The 21182-nt window shown below is 42.0% G+C and overlaps 1 protein-coding gene and 1 long non-coding RNA gene across 3 annotated transcripts in view; one reads left to right on the top strand and one right to left on the bottom strand.

The window, feature by feature from the left end:
- Hira (histone cell cycle regulator-like protein) overlaps positions 1-21182 on the bottom strand; it is a 539085-nt gene that overhangs the window by 29147 nt on the left and 488756 nt on the right. For both annotated transcript variants that reach the window (XM_071678795.1, XM_071678796.1), the window contains exon 16: positions 9448-9611. In XM_071678795.1, coding sequence (XP_071534896.1) covers positions 9448-9611 — 164 coding nt within the window. The remainder of the gene's footprint in view (positions 1-9447; positions 9612-21182) is intronic.
- The window catches only part of LOC139757878 (uncharacterized), a 222664-nt gene that overhangs the window by 146279 nt on the left and 55203 nt on the right, over positions 1-21182 (top strand). The window lies entirely within an intron of this gene.

Below are 21182 nucleotides of genomic sequence, written 5' to 3'. Positions count from 1 at the left end.
CCCCCCATACACATGTATATACATACGTCCACACACGCAAATATACATACCTACACAGCTTTCCATAGCTTACCCCAGACGCTTCACATGCCTTGATTCAATCCACTGACAGCACGTCAACCCCGGTATACCACATCGCTCCAATTCACTCTATTCCTTGCCCTCCTTTCACCCTCCTGCATGTTCAGGCCCCGATCACACAAAATCTTTTTCACTCCATCTTTCCACCTCCAATTTGGTCTCCCTCTTCTCCTTGTTCCCTCCACCTCCGACACATATATCCTCTTGGTCAATCTTTCCTCACTCATCCTCTCCATGTGCCCAAACCACTTCAAAACACCTTCTTCTGCTCTCTCAACCACGCTCTTTTTATTTCCACACATCTCTCTTACCCTTACGTTACTCACTCGATCAAACCACCTCACACCACACATTGTCCTCAAACATCTCATTTCCAGCACATCCATCCTCCTGCGCACAACTCTATCCATAGCCCACGCCTCGCAACCATACAACATTGTTGGAACCACTACTCCTTCAAACATACCCATTTTTGCTTTCCGAGATAATGTTCTCGACTTCCACACATTCTTCAAGGCTCCCAGAATTTTCGCCCCCTCCCCCACCCTATGATCCACTTCCGCTTCCATGGTTCCATCCACTGCCAGATCCACTCCCAGATATCTAAAACACTTCACTTCCTCCAGTTTTTCTCCATTCAAACTCACCTCCCAATTGACTTGACCCTCAACCCTACTGTACCTAATAACCTTGCTCTTATTCACATTTACTCTTAACTTTCTTCTTCCACACACTTTACCAAACTCAGTCACCAGCTTCTGCAGTTTCTCACATGAATCAGCCACCAGCGCTGTATCATCAGCGAACAACAATAATAATATGTATATATTATATCTATTTATCATACAGTGTTGCTGTCTTCTGCATTAGCAAGGTGGTAGCACAAGGAAACAGATGAAAGAATGGCCCAACCCACCCACATACACAGGTATATACATATATGGCCACACACACATATACATACCTATGCATTTCAACATATATACACATGTACATAATTCATACTTGCTGCCTTTATTCATTCCCGTCTCCACTCCACCACACATGAAATAACAACCCCCTCCCCCTGCACATGTGCGAGGTAGCGCTAGGAAAAGACAACAAAGGCCACATTCGTTCACACTTAGTCACGAGCTGTCATGTGTAATGCACCTAAACCAAAGCTCCCTTTCCACATCCAGGCCCCACAAAACTTTCCATGGTTTACCCCAGACACTTCACATGCCCTGGCTCAATCCATTGACAGTACGTCGACCCCAGTATACCACATTATTCCAATTCACTCTATTCCTTGCACGCCTTTCATCCTCCTGCATGCTCAGGCCCCGATTGCTCAAAATCTTTTTCACTCCATCCTTCCACCTCCAATTTGGTCTCCCACTTCTCCTCTTTCCCTCCACCTCTGACACATATATCCTCTTCGTCAATCTTTCCTCACTCATTCTCTCCACGTGACCAAACCATTTCAATACACACTCTTATTACCACACATCTCTTACCCTTTCATTACTTACTTAATCAAACGACCTCACACCACATATTGTCCTCAAACATCTCATTTCCAACACATCCATCCTCCTCTGCACAACCCTCTCTATACCCCACGCCTCACAACCATGAAACATTGTTGGAACCAACATTTCTTCAAACATACCCATTTTTGCCTTCTGGGATAATGTTCTTGCCTTCCATACATTCTTCAACGCTTTCAGAACCTTCGCCCCCTTCCCCACCCTCTGACTCACTTCCACTTCCATGGTTCCATCCGCTGCCAAATCCACTCCCAGATATCTAAAACACTTCACTTCCTCCAGTTTTTCTCCATTCAAACTTATCTCCCAAATGACTTGTCCCTCAACCCTACGGTACCTAATAACCTTTCTCTTATTCACATTCACTCTCAGCTTCTTCTTTCACACACTTTACCTAACTCAGTCACCAGCTTCTGCAGTTTCTCACCTGAATCAACTACCATCACTGTATCATCAGCGAACAACAACTGACTCACTTTCCAAGTCCTCTCATCCACAACAGACTGCATACTTGCCCCTCTCTCCAAAACTCTTGTATTCACCTCCCTAACAACCCCAACCATAAACAAATTAAACAACCAGGGAGGTATCACGCACCCCTGCTGCAAACCAACATTCACTGAGAACTAACCACATTCCTCTCTTCCTACTTGTACACATGCCTTACATCCTCAATAAATACTTTTCACTGTTTCTAGCAAGATGCTTCCCACACCATAGAGATGCTCTGTGGAAGGTTTTAAGAGTATATGGTGTGGGAGGCAAGTTGCTAGAATTAGTGAAAAGTTTTTATTGAGGTTGTAAGGCATGTGTACGAGTATGAACAGAGGAAAGTGATTGGTTCCCAGTGAATGTCGGTTTCCGGCAGGAGTGCGTGATGTCTCCATGGATGTTTAATTTGTTTATGGATGGGGTTGTTAGGGAGGTGAATGCAAGAGTTTTGGAGAGAGTTGCGAGTATGCGATCTGTTGTCAATGAGAGGGCTTGGGAAGTGAATCAGTTGTTGGTCGCTGATGATACAGTGCTGGTGGCTGATTCAGAAGAGAAACTGCAGAAGCTGGTGACCGAGTTTGGTAGTGTGTGAAAGAAGAAAGCTGAGAGTAAATGTGAATAAGAGCAAGGTTATTAGGTATGGTAGGGTTGAGGGATAAGTCAATTGGGAGGTAAGTTTGAATGGAGAAAAACTGGAGGAAGTAAAGTGTTTAAGATATCTGAGAGTGGATTTGGCAGTGGATGGAACCATGGACGCAGAAGTTAGTCACAGGGTGGTGTAGGGGACGAAGGTTCTGGGAGTGTTGAAGAATGCGTGGAAGGCGAGAACATTATCTTGGAAAGCAAGAATGGGTATGTTTGAAGGAATAGTGGTTCCAACAATGTTATATGGTTGCGAGGCATGGGCTATAGATAGGGTTGTGCGGAGGAGGGTGGATATGTTGGAAATGAGATGTTTGAGAACAATATGTGGTGTGAGGTGGTTTGATCGAGTCAGTAATTTGTGGTAATAAAAAGAGTGTGGTTGAGAGAGCAGAAGAGGGTGTATTGAAATGGTTTGGTTACATGGAGAGAATGAGTGAGGAAAGATTGACAAAGAGGATATATAAGTGTCAGAGGTGGAGGGAATGAGGAGAAGTGGGAGACCTAATTGGAGGTGGAAGGATGGAGTGAAAAAGATTTTGAGTGATCGGGACCTGAACATGCAGGAGGGTGAAAGGCATGCAAGGAATAGTGTGAATTGGAACGATATGGCATACCGGGGTCGATGAGCTGTCAATGGATTGAACCAGGGCATGTGAAGTGTATGGGGTAAACCATGGAATGTTTTGTGGGGCCTGGATGTGGAAAGGGAGCTGTGGTTTCGGTGCATTACATATGACAGCTAGAGACTGATTGTGAACGAGTGTGGCCTTTGTTGTCTTTTCCTAGCTCTACCTCTCCGCATGCTGGGGGAGGGGGATGCTATTTCATTTGTGGCAGGGTGGCGACAGGAATGGATGAGGGCAGCAAGTATGAATATGTACATGTGTGTATATGTATTTGTCTGTGTGTGTATATGTATGTATACAGTGAAATGTATAGGTATGTATATGTGCGTGTGTGGGCGTGTATGTATATACATGTGTATGTGGGTGGGTTGGGCCATTCTTTCATCTGTTTCCTTGCGCTACCTCGCTAACGTGGGAGACAGCAACAAAGTATAATAAATAAATGAATATTATATTCGCCATTTCCGGCATTAGAGAGGTAGTGTTAAGAACAGAGGATTGAGCCTTAGAGGGAATATCCTCACTTGGCCCCATTCCTAAATCCTCAGTCACCTCACCATAAGTCATTGATATACTGAAAATCCTAAATAACCAATCACCTAACTATCTTATCCCCCCCTTTTCTGGAAATTCAACTGCAATCCCATCCAATTAAGCAGCTTTGTCATAGTTATTGTTAGACAACACTTTCACTGCCTCTTCTATTTTCATCAAACACCTTTCCATTACTTTCTTACTTCATATAATTCCATGTCCAAAACATTCCGCATCTACCCTATCATCAAACATATCTAAAAAACCCTAAAATCCTCATTACATCTCTTCACCTCAATTCTGTCTAGTACCAGTTCCCCATTTGCCCCCCTTCAATGATGTTCCCTGTCTTCTCGTCTTATTACATTATTAACCCTCCTTCCCAAATTCGTATTTTTGCAGAAGCTTGCTGATATTCACGCACCCCAAACTTTCATCGACCCCCCCCCATCTTTTTTTTTTTTAGCCCCTGTAGCTTCTTCTTGACCTACCCCTTTCTCATAAATATCTCCCAACCTCTTGCACTCTTTCCCTACTCTTTCCTCACTGACAAGCAACTTTACCTTCACATTCCACAACTCATTACCCTTTCTCTCCAGTCCATCTCTTACATTTCACATGTGACACACTTCTTTTGCACATGTAAGATGTGCTTTCCAAAGCACTTTCCATGCTTCACCCCCTCCCCTAGCCTCATTTACTCTCACATCTTGCCACTCTACACTCAATCTCAATCTCTCCTGGTATCTCCTCTCACAAGCCTCTTTTCCAAGCTCACTCACTTTCACAACCCTCTTCTCACCAATTTTCTCTTTTCCTAAGGCCTTTACAAACATTTACTCTAGCCTTCACCAATTAATGATCAGACATCTCACCAGCTGCACCTTCCAGTGCATTCAAATCAAAGGGTTCCTCCTCATGCCTATCAATTAGTAAACAATCCAGTTATGTCTCTTTCCCATTTTTCCTATTCATCTCTTCATACTTATGTATTTCTTTCTTTTAAAACCAGGTATTCCCAATCATTAGTCCTTTTTCAGCACACAACTCCACAAACTCTTCAACATTCTTATTAACAATGTATGGTAACCCAAGGCCCTTCAGTTACACCCTCAAATGCAACACTACACACTCTCGCAAGCAAACACCCATTACTAATACTTGATCCTTTGCATCAAAACTACTGTCACATCCACTTCATTCCTCACAGAAGATGCTTCTCTTCTTTATTCATCTCATCTCCAGTTGCATAAGCACAAACAGTCACCCAACTCTAGTAACCCAATTTCATTCTTAAGCATCTCTCTCTCTCTCTCTCTCTCTCTCTCTCTCTCTCTCTCTCTCTCTCTCTCTCTCTCTCTCTCTGTAACCAAAATGGCAAGGGCAAAAACATGCCCTAATGAAGGCATCTTGGGAGAAAAAAGAGTAAAAAAGAAAATAGAAATTAATGCAGGTGTCTGCAGACCTGACTCTTAAAAGAAGAAAGGTTTTATGAAGAGGTAAAGACAAAAGAAGGAAGAGAAAGAATTCTACAGCTTACCTGTTTGAGGGCATCCATTCTTTACACTCTCTCACACATTCCACAACTTTGTTGCAAAAGGCAGAGAAAGGGTACCTACCTTCAAGTATCTACATTGAGATTTAGCCAAAATGTTGCACCATTTGTTTTGCTTAATACATTCTTGGATCATCTGGGACTGATTTCAACCACATCAAGTGCTTTTTTGTATATTTCTGTGATGTTACTGGAATCCACCTGCTCAAGGTTACAATGTGAGTGACATGTTACCTAGCGCATAATACTCAACACACATCTTGCTTAATATTTAAGACTATTCTCTGCTGCCACCTGCATTACATAATCATCAATTCTTGGTTCATCTGGAACTGATTTTAACCACATGTCAAGAGTTCTTTTAAATATTTCTGTGATGTTACTGGACTCCACCTACTCAAGGTTACACTATGAATGAAAAATCACCTTTGGCAAAACTGTATCATTGGGAGTAGTCTCGGTAAAGAAATTCTCTTTTTATAAGGGTCTACATTTTCCTGCTACTGGAAGTGGCATATCCTTGGGCTGAAGGCGGCTTTGGAAAGGTCTTCAGTAACACCAGGACCCTTTCATGGAAGCTGGTCCTGAGTATTCATGAATAAATGAATGTTTCTGTAGTTGTTCTATGCATGTTTTTTTTTATTTCTCCTGGCAGCACACTGAATAATCATCATAGCCTCCTAAAAGGGCTGTTATACATTTTTGTCTGATTTATTTTCAGTATGTTCCACGGTTATCTTTAAAACTTAAAAACACCATCTTTTGATAAGAAGCTTTCAGATTTAACACATTTTCTCTCATACCTTTAATTAGTTGCCATTTGGATATAATCATACATCTTTCTCCTTTTTCTAAGCTACATAGTTGCATTTCTTTCAGCCATCTGTGGTAGTTCATATGATCCATCCCCTCATTTTTGCTTGTGAAGTGCTTTTAAATTCTCTTCAATATGTTTATTTGCATTCATTTCACTGGTGACCATAAATCACAACAGTATTCAATTTTGCCTCTTGTAAGTATATCAAACATTCTCATCCACAGGTTTCCATCTAGTGTAGGGAAAGTTCTCATAATCATATGATTCATCACTATGACAGTGTGATCTTCTCAATATGCTCTCTGAAATGTAGTTTCTTATTTATGATGACAACAAAATCTTTTAAATTTGTTCCACTTTCTATCACTATCCCTGTTGGGACTCTATAAAGTATCACTAATGAGTTCTTCCTTGTCCCATAACTTACCCCCTCAAACTCATTTTCACTAAATTCCCACACATTCACATCTGCTCATCTGTGTAATGTGTCAGTCTCTCGTTTCTTTACCTCCATTTTATCAAATCAGTCTCTAATCCAAACAATTTGCTTAAACTGGTGTCATCAGAAAAGCTCCTTACTATGCTTTCTTTCACTTCACTATCAATATCTGATATTGTTAAAAACAGTACTATGGCTAACACCATTCTCTGTAAAATCCCAAATGGAACACATTCCTCCTCAGACAGTTCTGTTTGCTACAACTCTAAACAAGCTGTTAGACAGAGACTTTTTAATCAACCATCTTATCTTACCCTTAATGTTTCATTAAGCTACATCCTCTAGAACACTCCATTTGTTTACTTTGTCAAACAAACACTTTTGCAAAGTAAAGAGAGAAAGAGAGAGAGCAGTGTAACCTAATTTTTTTCTTTCATAATCGATCGCCATTTCCTGCATCAATGAGGTAGCAACAGGAACAGGCAAAGAACGGCCACATTTGCTCACATCCATTCTCTATCTGTCATGTGTAATGCATCAAAACCACAGCTCCCTATCCACAACCAGGCCCCATAGACCTTTCTATGGTTTAGCCTGGATGCTTCACATGCCTTAGTTCAGTCCACTGACAGCATATCGACCCCTGTGTACCACATTATTCCAGTTCTCTCTATCCCAGGCACACCTTTTGCCCTCCTGCATGCTCTGGTCCTAATCACTCAAAATCTTTCTCACTACATTCTTCCATCTCTGGTTTGATTTCCCCTTTCTCCTTGTTCCCTCCACCTCTGGCACATATATCCTCTTTGTCAATCCTTTAGCACACCCTCTTCAGCTCTCCCAACCACTCTTTTTTATCATCACAACTCTCTCTTACCCTTTCATTACTTACTTGATCAAACCAACTCACACCACATGTTGTCCTTAAATGTTTCATTTCCAACAAGTCAAGCCACCTCCACACATCCTCATCTATAGCCCAAGCCTCGCATCCATATAATATTGTTGGGACTACCATACCATCTTTGCCCTCCCAGAGATCGATCTCTCTTTCCACACATTTTTCATTGCTCCTAGTACCTACATCCCCTCACATATCCTATGATTCACTTCTGTCTCTATGATTCCATTTGCTGCCATGTCCAATCCCAGGTTTCTAAAACATTTCACTTCCTCCAATTTTTCTCCAATCAAACTCACACCCCAACTAACCTGTCCCTCGACCCTGCTAAACCTAACATCCATATTTTTACTCACATCTAATCTCAACTTCCTCTCACACTCTCTTCTAAACTTAGTCACCAACTTCTACCATTTTTCACCTGAACCTGTCACCAGTAGCGCTATATCATCAACAAACAGATTACTCAACTTCCCAAGCCCACTTACCTCTTGTGGACTGCATACTCACCACTCTGACTTATCTTCCTCAACATCAAGTCCATAAACCAATAAAACATCACACAGTCACCTTCAACTAGAATCACACATCCTCCCATCTACCTACAGGACTTTGGAGGTTAGGTCAGGAGATCTGGTATGACCTGTGGGTGTATGAGTCAAACTTGGAGGGGACAAGAAATGTTGGTGAATCATTGCAGATTAAGGAGATGCAGCTGAAGGAAGAGAATAGCCCAGCCACTCTTATCAAGGAACTGGAAACTGGTTTTGTACCTTTGGAGGTGGAGGACAATATCACAGTTATTCACAGTGTCAGACAAATAGATCTTGATGAAAGTGTAAGAGAGAAATCTGTTAAGGAGGAAAATGCTGTGGTTTTGGATCATTATACATGACAGCTAGAGACTGAGTGTGAACAAATGTGGCCTTTGTTATCTTTCCTAGCGCTATCTCGCGTGCATGCGGGGAAAGGGGGGTTGTCATTTTATGTGTCGCAGGGTGGTGATGGGAATGAATAAAGGCAGCAAGTATGAATTATGTACATGTGTATATATGTACATGCCTGTGTATGTATATATATGTATACGTTGAAATGTATAGGTATGTATATGTGCATGTGTGGACGAGTATGTATATACATGTGCATGTGGGTGGGTTGAGCCATTCTTTTGTCTGTTTCCTTGCGCTACCTCGCTAATGCAGGAGACAGCGACAAAGTATAATACATAAATATAGAATAAAAACATCACTTCTCACTGGTTTTAGCAGCTTTTCTCCCACACCATATATTCTGAAGACCTTCCACAAGGCATCTCCATCAACTCTATCATATACTCTCTCCAGATTCATAACTGCAGCATACAAATCTATCTGTGTATTTCTCACATTCTTTAAGGCAAACACCTGATTCACACATCCTCCTCTCACCAACCACTGACCAACCAAAGACATTTCCAAACCATTCATCACCTTTACCTTTGATCTCTGTTTCACTCAGAGTTTAGACACCCCAGCCTAAGGCTTCAAGGAAGATGGCTCCTTCTTCCATTTGATCTCTTAGAAACTGAAATAAAAGAAGGGGAGGGTTTCCATTCCCCTGCTCCTGCCCCCTTTAGTTGCCTTCTACAACATGAAGGGAAAATGGCAATAGAATTCTTTCTCCCCAATCCAAGGATAATATCATGTACACTAAAAAAAATTATCCACAATATTATACATACCGTGGTTCAATTCACATATCTCTTCCCTAACTCCAAAAATTTTCATCTTACTCCTCTGCTCATTCCTATTAATTTCATCTGGTGATAAAAAAGGGACTTACTAACCTTCCTTAATGAAAAACTGGACCTTGCGTTTTAACCAGAACTTATAATCATGACCTGATCTAAGGTACTGAGCTGATGTCAGCATGCGATTAATGAAGACTTCTGTTAAACTCTGTCGTGCATCATCAGAAATTATGGGTCGCGATACCCGGGAAGATCCAGAACTGCAAAAGAATTTGAGAGAATACATTAAAAGATTTTCTTAAAAGGTAATGTAAATATTCATGTTCATGAAAAAATTAATTTTGAAAAATGAATCTGTTTCTTTCCAGAACAGTGTCCTGTGAACTTTGAGAGAATACATAAAATGTGCAGGGGCTTAAAACCTTTAACCCCCACCTTCTGGTGGATTACATGCCTTTCATTCTTTGCTATCATCTATTCAGTTGTTGGAGCCTACAGCTGTGTCCAGGTTTGCCTCTCTGCTAAAAACAGTAACCTTCACCTAGCATACATAATTGTGCTGCTAGCTGACATTTTGGCTGTGCTGACCATCTCATAATTCTCAAAACACTGATGCCATCTGGTGGTAGTTACTGTTGGTTAAGATTAAAATTTTTTGGAAGAAAAGGCAACATGGGAAACCACAACTTGAAAAATTGTCCACAGGGAACTGCCCTTCAGAAAACAGTTTTATGCAATTCAAAACTCACTCTCTCTCCAGGGTCAGTTTCTTTTTCAAGCTTCTAGAGCAAACCATGGTGGAAGAGGTTTAGCAAAAAATTTCTCAATTAAGAGAACAGTATGGAAAGAATAGTTACAATTAAGGTTTTCTGGTAGCATGTTGCCTCAAAGGTGGCAAGCCAGACGTCACATAAGGTAGGTCCTTGACATCAAGAGTATGGTTCCATTGAACAAGTTTCCAGAAGTTTAAGACCTCATCTGTTGACCCACTGACTGATGTGGCCACATATAAAGCAAGGTCATGATATAGTACAAGAATATTATTATCATTTTCTTTTATTGTTGGAGGCACCAGTCATGGACAAAAGTGAATTTCATGGCCAGGCCTTAAATGAAATATGAAGAGGTTAATGGAACGGAAAAAGAAAAGAAAGGAAAAATATCTATGAATTCTCTGGAGGAAGTGAAAAAGCTACCTTTTAAAGGGTGCTACGTAAAATTCACTGGGAAAGACATAAGAGAGAAGACAGTTCCAAAGCTACAAAGTGTAGGGAAAGACTTTAAAACAGCCCACCCTTGAGTTGCCAGGAGCACACAGTCATCATGTGATGCAACAGCTTGCTGAGTATTATGTGGTCTAGCTAATGATAAGGGTATACAAGCAGCCTCCACTTTTCCATTCTGATGGTACTTAACCTGTCTTTCCCATAGACAAAATGACTCTCTTTGGTTCTTGTTTCTTCTCTAACTCTACTTTGGGTGACTTTACCATAACTTCTCCCCATGATGCTCCTCTTTCTACTCCTTTGCCCCTCCCCGTAACCTCTTTATGAACTGTCTGAAAAACACTTCTCTCTTTAGACACAAGGATTAAGGACATGATGGCAACCATCACCATGTACAGGATGATAGTTACAGGGGTTTTTAGAAATGTCACCCTTCTTAGGGATGGGATGTACCAATACATGCTTTCAAGAAGGAAAAGTTCTAGTTTTTAAAAAAAGAAACAGAGGAGACAAGCAAGTACAAGTGCAGTTCAGAGGCACACTCTTTCAGTACATGGGATGGATGCCACGAGGTCCATAAGCCTTGTTTGTACACAGAGAGAAAAATGCCTTTTGAACAGTTTGAAAAGAGATTACATGGATGGCAAAAAATCAGTAATAGGAGCATCAGGGGTAAAGGAATGTTAGTTATCCAAAGTAGAGTCACAGGAGAAACATGAACTAAAGAGAGTGGTTTTGTCTATGGGAGAGACAGCTATGGTATCATCAAAATGGAAAAGAGATGGAAAGGTAGAGTGACAGAAGTCATTAGTGACGTCCTTATCAAAAGACTAGAGAGACCTATCAATGGCTGAAGAGGAGAGGTTATCACAATTCCATGATCTCTCTGAATAAAGGAATGCTTTGCTTTATCAATAATGTACTTGCAATGATAATGGGCAGCGATAAATGCTGTTTGTGAGTCAGAAGAAGGATAGTTTATTTACATCCAGAATTCCTGATCCTTTGCCTGAACAGCCTCAGATCATGAATGGTTGAACCATGGACTGGAAATAGTCATCTTGGAAGAAGGGATAAATGCTTCCATTCCTGCAATAACTTCTGCTATGCATTCGGCAGAGATGCACAGAAGCATCACCACATAAATGACAGTCTACCCAAGAAAAGTCAGAAAGAATTTTTGTAAGTTATTCCATTCAGCTTTTTTGAAGTGCCAATATTTACACTTAGAAGTAGCTGCTGATGGAGAGGTGACATTAAAATAGATAAATCTATAAGAGTGTACCTTCATGAACCAAGTGGGGGGTGAGATTGCATGGCTATAGTGTGCAGGATTAGAGCTGATAAACAGATCAAGAATATTAGGAGAGCAGTTACAGCAGTCAGGAATACGGGCAAGGTAGGTCATAATTTGCTGTTGATCAGTGAGAATGGAGAATAGAATATGAGAGCTTCAATTCCCTCACCACTCACATCGAAAGAGTTCAATCATTCCATGTGGTGAACTTTGAAATTCCTTAAGTAAAGGATCTCGGTTTGCGGATGAGAGGATGTCACGGCCTCATGGTAGGAGTTAAATAGTTGAAGAAAGTTATAACACTTGCAGAATAACAAAGTAGTGGGTGAATCAAAGAAAAACAGTAGTAGTTTGAAGACAGACCCTGAGCCAGATAACACTATAGTTTGGGGACTCAAAAGTCCTCAAGGCCTGCCACAGGAGTGTTGATGTTGGAATAAGCACAGACACCACCTTTGAGCTGGAAACATAAGTGATTTTAGTTGGAAATGAGAAAGGGGCTGGTGAGAACATCATTAAACAATCTGGTCTCAGAGAGAAGTAGGATATTAGGGGAGGTCCTAAACAAATGGTGTTCAACAGAAGAGAGATTACTAGAAAGTAATGAATGATGGTACGGTGAATACAAAAACAGGCAGGTCTATCAAAGACGGAAAGGTCACAGGAGGGGATGGTGCTACTACTGTCTGAGCCTTCCCTCTCACTGGCAGTAGAGTCAGGTGGGAACGCATAGATTCTTTACACCCTCTGATGCCAGCGACTAAAGGCCATAATCTGTTAGACTCTAGCATGGTTGAATATGAAAAAAAGAGTAGTGCAGACAAGAGATGGCTAGAGAACTTAAGTGACAAAAATAAGTTAGATTTGAGTTGATATATTGTGCCTGTAAGAAGATGGCAGGAGTAACCTGGCAGTCCTGTTTTGATCTGACAGAAAGTAAGACTGGCAATCCTAACATGGAGAGTGTAAGATAGTACCAGGCACCACTGTAATGCTCCTGAGTCAGGACAATAGTACCACCCTACGCTGCTGCTCTCAACATCCTATCACCTAAGGGATTGCTCCAAGGGTAGAGGACAGGATATTCCTTAAGCAAGCTGGGGTATTATGAGGGGCTAATACACTACCACCAGAGGTCTCCCCTCATTAGTGGCAAAGTCACAAAGAGTGTGGTCACAGAAGTATTACTTAAATTTACAGGTCATGGGAAGGGCCATTACTTTACTATCTTAGCCCTCTCTTTCATTGGCACTGAGAGAGAGAGAGAGAGAGAGAGAGAGAGAGAGAGAGAGAGAGAGAGAGAGAGAGAGAGAGAGAGAGAGAGAGACAGAGAGAGAGAGAGACAGAGAGAGAGAGAGAGAGAGAGAGAGAGAGAGAGAGAGAGAGAGTGTGTACCTACCTACCTATGAGTACCTATGATGAGATTGATCCCAAAAATTGCAGAACTAGAGCTAAAGCTAGAGAGAAAGAGTGTTGAACAACTGGGGGACCCCATATCTTGAACTTTCTCTACTGAGGTGCTCGTCAGCTACGAGTTTCACAAATTCGTCTACATACTTGGCAGCTCCATTGTGGTATGTAGACTGCTTTTCTCTGCACACTTTATTCATGGAAATTCCATTGCACTTCTTAAATCTTTGAAGCCATCCTTCACTACTGTCATGCTCATGTTGTAATTCAAGTTCCTTATGGAACTTAACCTGGTCCATTATCATGCTACCTGACAAGTCCACTCCATCACTCCAACACTGTCAAAACCATTCCATCATCACTCGATCGTGCTAAGAATCAAACAGAATTGTGGTATCATCACTAACAAGTGCAGTGTAAAGAATGTAAATCCGTGGCCGCCCAGTAAGCTAGACTGGTGGCCGTGGTAATTTCAAGTTCCCTCACGTAATTTTGTCCACGCTAAAGGAGGTGCCAAACCACCTCTATGTTTAACAGTAATTTTGGTAAAACTTCTGGCTACTGTTTAATGAGTGTCTGATGGGAAATGACCCACAAATGCCACGTTACCCATGAATGTGAGACAACGATTATTCCATTACTAGTCATCGAATAGTAACTTCTTTATTATGGGTTCCACAGCCTAGTTGCAAGCATTCCCAGCTCCCACACATATGGCAGCAGTTCAAATCCTCATTTCAAGAAGACATTTAGTGTTCAGTGAAAATATATGCCTCATTGCAATATATTCATGTTCTTATACTTCCCTTTGACAATAAGGTCAGTAAAACTGGTGACTATTGGTTTAAGTGAGGCTCATGGAAAATGACCTATGGAGACTCAATTGCTCACCAATGTAAGACAAAGTGTATTCAAATCCCGCTGTCTGAAGGGCATCAAGTGTTCTATGAGAGTGTGTACTCACTTCACTATTCGTGTGTTCATGTACCTCCAATTTGATAAAACTGCCGGCTATTGGTTAATGACCCATGGAGACCTCATTGCTCGTGAAAGTGAGATATTGTATTCCATTACTAATAATCAAATAGTCACTTCTCTATTATGGGCTCCATGGCCAAGTCATTATGGGACAGCATATTCCTCCCAACCCTGACCTATGCAGCCAAAACACAAAGATGGAATGAGTCAAAGGAGGTAAAGAATCCAGACTGGAAATGAACTATTTGAGAGGATAATATTGTATGACTAGATGGAATGAGAAAGAAATGAGGGGTGTATAAAAGATTTAGTATTACAGGGAATGTAAAAGGAATGAATTATGAAGTGGTAAATTGTGTGAAATGTCATACTTTAAGATACTTTAGGGCATAAGGAAAGAATGCAAGAGAAGGAGTTTACAAGGAAAGTGTATGATAGTGTGATTAAAGAGGTTGGCATGAGAAGGAGACTAACTCTGACATGGTGAAATAAGAGTGGATGAGTACTAAAGGGAGAGAAAAGATGGAAGAATGCATGGAATGGTGTATGCATAAGAGGCATATAAGGACAGGGATAAGTAGAGACTTTTGCAGTGGCCATCCCCTTGATGGGAGTTCCTGGAGGGAACAGGTATCAGAGATAAAGATATATAGATAGAGACAGATAGATAAACAAACAGACTGATTGATAGACAGATAGACAGCATAGCTACTCTGGTATTGAAAGGAGGTTCTACATGGGCATCCTGCTTTGTATAAGAGATGCAACACAACAGAACCCGATAGAAAATAACCCTTGACAACCCCACTGTTCAAAGACGTGAGATGAAGGATATTCAGATCTTACTGTCAGAGGGGCATCATGTGTTCTATGAAACTGCAAGCTGAATGCACTACATTTGTGTTCATATACCTCCATATCTGACGGTACCCGATAAGACTGTTGGCTACTGGTTTATGTGAACATGATAGGAAATTACCTACTGAGACCCCATTGCTCCAGGACATGCAACAAAGGGTATTCCATTACTGGTACTCAAATAGTAACTTCTCTATCATAGGCTCCATAGCCTAACGGTTAGTGTCCCAAGCTCCCACATGAATGGTAGCAGTTCAAATCCTGCTGTCAGGAGGGTATTATGTGTTCCATGAAATTACATGCCTCTGCACTATATCTATGTTCATATACCTCCATGTCTGGCAGCACATTCAGTAAAACTGCTGAATACTGGTTAATATGAGCCTGATGGGAAATAACCCATAAAACCCCATTGCTCACAGACATGAAATGAAGGATGTTCAATTCATATTAAGGAAATAGTCACTTCTCTGTTATAAGTTCCATAGCCTAATGGTTAAAATTTCCAGCCCAACACAAATGGTAGTGGTATGAATCTTCTCGGGGGACCATTATGTGTCCTATGGAACAGCAATATCACTGCACTATACTCATGTTCATATGCATCTATGTATGACACAAAGTTTGATAAAAACTGCTGGACACTGGTTAATGTGAGCCTGACAGTCAATGACCTATGAAGAGCCCATCACTCATATACGCAAGACAAAGAGTATTCCATTACTAGTATTTGAAGTCACTTCTCTACAATGGGTTCCAAGGCGATAAGGAATCCAGACTAGAAATGAGCTATCTGAGAGGAGTGTATGATATAACTAGATGGAATAAAGAAAGAAATGAAGGTATGTATGAGACTTGGTATGGCATGGAATGTAAAAGGAATAAATTATAAAGTAGTAAAGCGTGTGAAATGTAATACTTTGAGGTGGTTTGGGCATGTGGAAAGAATGAAAGACACAGGGTTGTTTACAAGGATAGTATGACAGTATGATTAAAGGGGGATGATGAGAGAGCAAGAACACCTGTAACATGGGGAAATGGACTGGAGGAGTACTGGAGGGAGAGAAATGATAGAAGAATGAATAGAATGGTGTATGCAAGGGAACCATATATGGACAGGGATCAGAAACATCGACAGATAGGTAGATAGCATAGTTACTCTGGTATTGAAAGGAGGTTCTACATGGGCATCTTGCATTTATGGATCTGGAGAAGGCATATGATAGAGTTGATAGTGATGCTCTGTGGAAGGTACTAAGAATATATGGTGTAGGAGGCAAGTTGTTAGAAGCAGTGAAAAGTTTTTATCGAGGATGTAAGGCATGTCTACGTGTAGGAAGAGAGGAAAGTGATTGGTTCTCAGTGAATGTAGGTTTGCGGCAGGGGTGTGTGATGTCTCCATGGTTGTTTAATTTGTTTATGGATGGGGTTGTTAGGGACATGAATGCAAGAGTTTTGGAAAGAGGGGCAAGTGTGCAGTCTGTTACGGATGAGAGAGCTTGGGAAGTGAGTCAGTTGTTGTTCGCTGATGATACAGCGCTGGTGGCTGCTTCATGTGAGAAACTGCAGAAGCTGGCAACTGAGTTTGGTAAAGTGTGTGAAAGAAGAAAGTTAAGAGTAAATGTGAATAAGAGCAAGGTTATTAGGTACAGTAGGGTTGAGGGTCAAGTCAATTGGGAGGTAAGTTTGAATGGAGAGTGGATCTGGCAGCGGATGGAACCATGGAAGTGGAAGTGGTTCATAGGGTGGGGGAGGGGCGAAAATTCTGGGAGCCTTGAAGAATGTGTGGAAGTCGAGAACATTATCTCGGAAAGCAAAAATGGGTATGTTTGAAGGAATAGTGGTTCCAACAATGTTGTCTGGTTGCGAGGCGTGGGCTATGGATAGAGTTATGTGCAGGAGGGTGGATGTGCTGGAAATGAGATGTTTGAGGACAATATGTGGTGTAAGGTGGTTTGATCGAGTAAGTAATGTAAGGGTAAGAGAGATGTGTGGAAATAAAAAGAGCATGGTTGAGAGAGCAGAAGAGGGTGTTTTGAAATGGTTTGGTCACATGGAGAGAATGAGTGAGGAAAGATTGACCAAGAGGATATATGTGTCGGAGGTGGAGGGAACGAGGAGAAGTGGGAGACCAAATTGGAGGTGGAAAGATGGAGTGAAAAAGATTTTGAGTGATCAGGGCCTGAACATGCAGGAGGGTGAAAGGCGGGCAAGGAATAGAGTGAATTGGATCAATGTGGTATACCGGGGTCGACGTGCTGTTAATGGATTGAATCAGGGCATGTGAAGCGTCTGGGGTAACCCATGGAAAGTTCTGTGGGGCCTGGATTAGAAAGGGAGCTGTGGTTTCGGGCATTACTGCATGACAGCTGGAGACTGAGTGTGAGCGAAAAGGGCCTTTGTTGTCTTTTCCTGGCGCTGCCTCGCGCACATGAGGGGGGAGGGGGATGTTATTCTGTGTGTGGCGGGGATGGCGATGGGGGTGAGTAGGGGCAGACAGTGTGAATTGTGTACATGTGTGTATATATGTGTGTCTGTGTGTGTATATACGTGTGTTCGTTGGGATGTGTGGGTGTGTATGTTTGCGTGTGTGGACGTGTGTGTGTGTGGGGGTTGGTTGGGTCATTTCTTTCATCTGTTTCCTTGCGCTACCTCGCAGGCGCGGGAGACAGCGACAAAGCAAAATAAAACTAATAGAAAATAATATATATATATATATATATAATTTTTTTTTGCTTTGTCGCTGTCTCCCGCGTTTGCGAGGTAGCGCAAGGAAACAGATGAAAGAAATGGCCCAACCCATCCCCCTTACACATGTATATACATACGTCCACACACGCAAATATACATACCCACACAGCTTTCCATGGTTTACCCAAGACGCTTCACATGCCCTGATTCAATCCACTGACAGCACGTCAACCCCGGTATACCACATCGATCCAATTCACTCTATTCCTTGCCCTCCTTTCACCCTCCTGCATGTTCAGGCCCCGATCACACAAAATCTTTTTCACTCCATCTTTCCACCTCCAATTTGGTCTCCCACTTCTCATTCCCTCCACTTCCGACACATATATCCTCTTGGTCAATCTTTCCTCACTCATTCTCTCCATGTGCCCAAACCATTTCAAAACACCCTCTTCTGCTCTCTCAACCACGCTCTTTTTATTTCCACACATCTCTCTTACCCTTAAGTTACTTACTCGATCAAACCACCTCACACCACACATTGTCCTCAAACATCTCATTTCCAGCACATCCATCCTCCTGCGCACAACTCTATCCATAGCCCACGCCTCGCAACCATACAACATTGTTGGAACCACTATTCCTTCAAACATACCCATTTTTGCTTTCCGAGATAATGTTCTTGACTTCCACACATTCTTCAAGGCTCCCAGAATTTTCGCCCCCTCCCCCACCCTATGATCCATTTCTGCTTCCATGGTTCCATCTGCTGCCAGATCCACTCCCAGATATCTAAAACACTTTACTTCCTCCAGTTTTGCTCCATTCAAACTTACCTCCCAATTGACTTGACCCTCAACCCTACTGTACCTAATAACCTTGCTTTTATTCACATTTACTCTTAACTTTCTTCTTTCACACACTTTACCAAACTCAGTCACCAGCTTCTGCAGCTTCTCACATGAATCAGCCACCAGCGCTGTATCATCAGCGAACAACAACTGACTCACTTCCCAAGCTCTCTCATCCCCAACAGACTTCATACTTGCCCCTCTTTCCAAAACTCTTGCATTCATGTCCCTAACAACCCCATCCATAAACAAATTAAACAACCATGGAGACATCACACACCCCTGCCGCAAACCTACATTCACTGAGAACCAATCACTTTCCTCTCTTCCTACACGTACACATGCCTTACATCCTCGATAAAAACTTTTCACTGCTTCTAACAACTTGCCTCCCACACCATACATTCTTAATACCTTCAACAGAGCATCTCTATCAACTCTATCATATGCCTTCTCCATATCCATAAATGCTACATACAAATCCATTTGCTTTTCTAAGTATTTCTCACATACATACATACATACATATAGGTTTGCGGCAGGGGTGTGTGATGTCTCCATGGTTGTTTAATTTGTTTATGGATGGGGTTGTTAGGGACATGAATGCAAGAGTTTTGGAAAGAGGGGCAAGTATGAAGTCTGTTGGGGATGAGAGAGCTTGGGAAGTGAGTCAGTTGTTGTTCGCTGATGATACAGCGCTGGTGGCTGATTCATGTGAGAAGCTGCAGAAGCTGGTGACTGAGTTTGGTAAAGTGTGTGAAAGAAGAAAGTTAAGAGTAAATGTGAATAAGAGCAAGGTTATTAGGTACAGTAGGGTTGAGGGTCAAGTCAATTGGGAGGTAAGTTTGAAGGGAGCAAAACTGGAGGAAGTAAAGTGTTTTAGATATCTGGGAGTGGATCTGGCAGCAGATGGAACCATGGAAGCGGAAGTGGTTCATAGGGTGGGGGAGGGGGCGGAAATCCTGGGAGCCTTGAAGAATGTGTGGAAGTCGAGAACATTATCTCGGAAAGCAAAAATGGGTATGTTTGAAGGAATAGTGGTTTCAACAATGTTGTATGGTTGCGAGGCGTGGGCTATGGATAGAGTTGTGCGCAGGAGGATGGATGTGCTGGAAATGAGATGTTTGAGGACAATGTGGGGTGTGAGGTGGTTTGATCGAGTAAGTAACGTAAGGGTAACAGAGATGTGTGGAAATAAAAAGAGCGTGGTTGAGAGAGCAGAAGAGGGTGTTTTGAAATGGTTTGGGCACATGGAGAGAATGAGTGAGGGAAGATTGACCAAGAGGATATATGTGTCGGAGGTGGAGGGAACGAGGAGAAATGGGAGACCAAATTGGAGGTGGAAAGATGGAGTGAAAAAGATTTTGTGTGATCGGGGCCTGAACATGCAGGAGGGTGAAAGGAGGGCAAGGAATAGAGTGAATTGGATCGATGTAGTATACCGGGGTTGACGTGCTGTCAGTGGATTGAATCAGGGCATGTGAAGCGTCTGGGGTAAACCATGGAAAGCTGTGTAGGTATGTATATTTGCGTGTGTGGACGTATGTATATACATGTGTATGGGGGTGGGTTGGGCCATTTCTTTCGTCTGTTTCCTTGCGCTTCCTCGCAAACACAGGAGACAGCGGCAAAAAAAAAATAAATAAATAAATATATATATATATATATATATATATATATATATATATATATATATATATATATATATTTTTTTTTTTTTTTTATACTTTGTCGCTGTCTCCCGCGTTTGCGAGGTAGCGCAAGGAAACAGACGCTTCAAATGCCTTGATTCAATCCACTGACAGCACGTCAACCCCAGTATACCACATCGCTCCAATTCACTCTATTCCTTGCCCTCCTTACACCCTCCTGCATGTTCAGGCCCCGATCACACAAAATCTTTTTCACTCCATCTTTCCACCTCCAATTTGGTCTCCCTCTTCTCCTTGCTCCCTCCACCTCCGACACATATATCCTCTTGGTCAATCTTTCCTCACTCATCCTCTCCATGTGCCCAAACCACTTCAAAACACCCTCTTCTGCTCTCTCAACCACACTCTTTTTATTTCCACACATCTCTCTTACCCTTACGTTACTCACTCGATCAAACCACCTCACACCACACATTGTCCTCAAACATCTCATTTCCAGCACATCCATCCTCCTGCGCACAACTCTATCCATAGCCCACGCCTCGCAACCATACAACATTGTTGGAACCACTATTCCTTCAAACATACCCATTTTTGCTTTCCGAGTTAATGTTCTCGACTTCCACACATTCTTCAAGGCCCCCAGAATTTTCGCCCCCTCCCCCACCCTATGATCCACTTCCGCTTCCATGGTTCCATCCGCTGCCAGATCCACTCCCAGATATCTAAAACACTTCACTTCCTCCAGTTTTTCTCCATTCAAACTCACCTCCCAATTGACTTGACCCTCAACCCTACTGTACCTAATAACCTTGCTCTTATTCACATTTACTCTTAACTTTCTTCTTCCACACACTTTTCCAAACTC

This window comes from Panulirus ornatus, chromosome 28 (assembly GCF_036320965.1).
Source record: "Panulirus ornatus isolate Po-2019 chromosome 28, ASM3632096v1, whole genome shotgun sequence".
Classification (NCBI taxonomy): domain Eukaryota; kingdom Metazoa; phylum Arthropoda; class Malacostraca; order Decapoda; family Palinuridae; genus Panulirus; species Panulirus ornatus.
The sequence above is the reverse complement of the archived record's forward strand: the minus strand, read 5'-3'. Positions and strand labels throughout refer to the sequence as shown.